This window comes from Penaeus chinensis, chromosome 1 (assembly GCF_019202785.1).
Source record: "Penaeus chinensis breed Huanghai No. 1 chromosome 1, ASM1920278v2, whole genome shotgun sequence".
Lineage (NCBI taxonomy): Eukaryota > Metazoa > Arthropoda > Malacostraca > Decapoda > Penaeidae > Penaeus > Penaeus chinensis.
This window is the reverse complement of record NC_061819.1, coordinates 31,370,138-31,373,624: the sequence shown is the minus strand read 5'-3', so window position 1 is coordinate 31,373,624 and position 3,487 is coordinate 31,370,138. Positions and strand designations below refer to the sequence as shown.

The 3,487-nt window shown below is 34.8% G+C and overlaps 1 protein-coding gene across 7 annotated transcripts in view; it reads right to left on the bottom strand.

Moving 5' to 3' along the window:
- Positions 1 to 1,422: 1,422 nt before the first annotated feature.
- LOC125026332 (transcription termination factor 3, mitochondrial-like) overlaps positions 1,423 to 3,487 on the bottom strand; it is a 25,803-nt gene continuing 23,738 nt past the window's right edge. For all 7 annotated transcript variants that reach the window (XM_047614754.1, XM_047614709.1, XM_047614734.1 and 4 more), the window contains 3 exons: positions 2,579 to 2,702; positions 2,357 to 2,447; positions 1,423 to 2,075 (listed from right to left, as the gene is read on the bottom strand). In XM_047614754.1, the coding sequence (XP_047470710.1) occupies positions 1,798 to 2,075; positions 2,357 to 2,447; positions 2,579 to 2,702 (493 nt within the window). In that variant the 3' untranslated portion in view covers positions 1,423 to 1,797. The remainder of the gene's footprint in view (positions 2,076 to 2,356; positions 2,448 to 2,578; positions 2,703 to 3,487) is intronic.

Sequence of the window (3,487 nt, the reverse complement as noted above, 5' to 3'; positions counted from 1 at the left end):
AGGTGATACCGTATTAAATATGTTAATTTGTAAAGAAATAAAGATGAGTACAACGAGCACTTTTTTGCCTTGGTTTCATAAAATTGTTTTGGATTTCATTCTCGCTCTGCAGGAAAAAGCTATTACCTTTGGAATGCCATTTAAATTCATCATCTGATAACAGTAACACACACACATATATACATATATTTTTTTTCTCGACATTATATAAACATGTTTCAAATTCATGAAATTCATTGCAGTTCACTCACCAGGGGGTAAACCAGTTGTCACATTAAAAAAATTCTGAACCCCCTCCTTGCCCTTCTCCTAACACCAATCTGTGCGACGGGTTATATGAGCTAGGAGGATTGGAAGGAAGGGTATGTGAGGATTACTACAAATGCTATCATAGCGCATAGTATCGTATGAATTTGACACCATATTATTACCTCATGCTTACGACAGCCACAATAAGGAAGAAAATAAATAAAATCAAGACCATTCGAAACGTCACAATTTAATTGAATTTCTTTTCTTATATCTGTTTACACGTTACTGTATTTGTGTACATAGACGCTTTAGACTCCGTGATTGACAAAATGTTTTGAGTTGATAACTTCAAATAATTAAACCAGTGATCAGTGTCGTACTGAAGTGCATGACTGCAACAATGACCTGTTGCAGCAAAACTCGCGGTTGACTATACTGCGAGAACGGACATGCTAATGAATAAACCACGTCGTCATGGGTAGTAGAATATAGTTTTTTGAAGTTAATTAACTGGATGTTGTTATTACCATACGATTTTGACCTGAAATTGATCCCAGGTATACTTGAAGAGATAAAGAGTTCGTGAACAAAGCTTCGAGCCGATCCACTTGTTGCTGTACTGCCCGTTTATTTTTTTTTTATTTTTTTTTTCATAAGCAGATTGATAGCACAGTAAACGTCTATTTCACGTATAATAAAACATAATTTCCTTGTTGGAATGAATTATGCAACTTTATTGAAGGATTGCGAATTTAACAGAAAATGTGAGAATGTAATACTTATGATACTATTTATGAAAGTTGATTACAAAGGCTACATTAAATAATGTTTATAAAACAAATGCAATTCAAGTCACTAGGGCTTACTTCTGCGCATTTGAAATACCGTGGGGTATACAGTAGTTAAATCTCTAACGGAGAAAGGTAGTTCGGGACGGCTTTTTTAGTGTTTCGAGACTACGAGTCTACAGCATAAAACGGTTTCGTGTTATTACCTGAATATTGTGTATCAATACCATAATCTTAATGAGGTAGCTAATTTATATGATACGCACCAATGGGTGAGACCTCCGGCAACCTCCTACCCCATGTATACCCGCTGCGCAGACTGGTGGGAGGGGAGAGGGGAGGTCAGAAACTTCGGATCGTAAGAGTACATTATAAAAACAAATTACGTATGAAATATTTATTTTGGTTAAGAGATGAGTACAAGGAGAAAATCACATTTATTTATTCACTTCCTCTTCATATGATTTTACGTGGCAGATGGTTTGTAAAGACCAATCTCTAGAATTTTAATGTAACGTAACTTAGAATGAAATTAATTTGCATAATATCCATGAGTAATCCTGTTTTATCTTTTATTAATACTTCTTATTTAAGTTTCTTTTGTTTCACTTCCATAAGTTCACTCTCTACAGACTTAAATGTAAGGAAGTTATATCAAGTACATAATTGTTCGATCTTTTTATTCTGAATTTTATGTAAATACAAGAGATACATCTACACTCATGCGACAAAATATACAGAGATAAATAATAGCGAATTAAAGTGTCTTCAGAAATATGTTGTAATCATGAATAGTGCTTTTCGCAATGTCACTACAAAAATGGATATCAGTGCCTTCCACCAGTGAAGCTGGAGACACATAATTAGGTTTGTGAGGATCATACTGGTCTCGGCCGAGAGTCTTCAGATAGAGATGACGTTGCTTTATCCTGAATTCCCGTGACTGTAAAATCTGTGGAAATTGTACAAGTACGCTGTGTGATAATCCCATTTCGTTGTGCAAATATTCAAACCTTCGGAGTAGTGACGGCCCATCTGTAAAGATAGAATTTAAAACTACATATATAATGCCATCAAATATATATCAATACTTGTTTAAACTACAAATGTTCACATTTACATAAGAGGCCGATGGAGATTTCCCCTGAAAATAACTGATTTTGAAAAAAACACAAAGTGTGAAGCTGACAATTAATGGCAGGATCGCTAAGAGGGATATGGAAACACAGTTTTGCGGGCCCTGCGAGGGCCCTGGGGCTTCTGTCCCACCTATCCTGCGATCTTGGCAGTCCTAATTGCATGCCCCAATTACTTACGAGTAATCCATAATTTTGGAGTAGATAATATCAGACTTTTCATCTCATTCTTACTAAAGCCCATCTCTTCGGTAACAGCAATGGATGTCCTCTGGAATGGAAAAACATACAAAATCAATAAAAAACACCAATGTAATTAGCCTATACTGCCATTATGAATGCTCCTGTTAACTGAATCATTTACCTATTAGCAGCTGAACACACTTCCCAGGAAAAGATTACCTTGACGTGATGAAGGCTGTGTGTAATCAGTCGAGGCTCTTTCACTGCGACGACACGAACTTCACCTCTACTAAGGCCACCCAAATGTTGAAAAAACCCAAGGCGGTTGTCAATTCTAACAGTGCTGTAAAAGTATGTAAATAATTTAAGTTTTCATTTATGCTCACAACAGTTAAGTGAAAACTATGCACATAATATTCATAATTCTCAGATGAAATGGCGACCTAGAACACAAATAAATTATTATCATTGGAATGACAATGAAGGCTTCACTAAAAGCAATTATACTTTTTAAGAAGCTGAGAATGTAAATACAATAAGCCTATGAGGTAAGAGAAAAATGCTTAACCGCTTATTTTGAAACAATAACTTATTAATCATATGAAATACATTACGCAGAGGCAGGGAAGTATTTAAAGCGTACTCTGTCCATAATCTATAAGGCGATATGCTGTAATGCATAGCCAGTAATTGCCCGATTTAAAACGTTAACACTGTAACATTAGTTTCAAGGCTACCAGGCTACCCATTAACTATGATTTATGTTATAAACTCATGTAAACTATATTCTTTAAGGTTTTAAGACTTTTGGTTCAATACTAACAAGTACAAATAATACTACATAAAAGACTGTAGCCGAATCTCATTCTCAAATTACCTACATGGTTTGCAATATGCATATGCAATCTGAAATTTATTTTTAGTATTTGACTTTTAAATTACATTCAAACTGCTAACTAACTGCTTCTTTGAAAAGAGTCAGAAACCCTTATTACTGATAATAGCTAAATAAAGAGCTACATATCTATTATGATTGTAACATACAATGAAACAATATCATTGCGATCGAAATATAATTTCAACATAACTATTACTACTTTGCTGTGCACGGATAAAAACGCTGCCTGG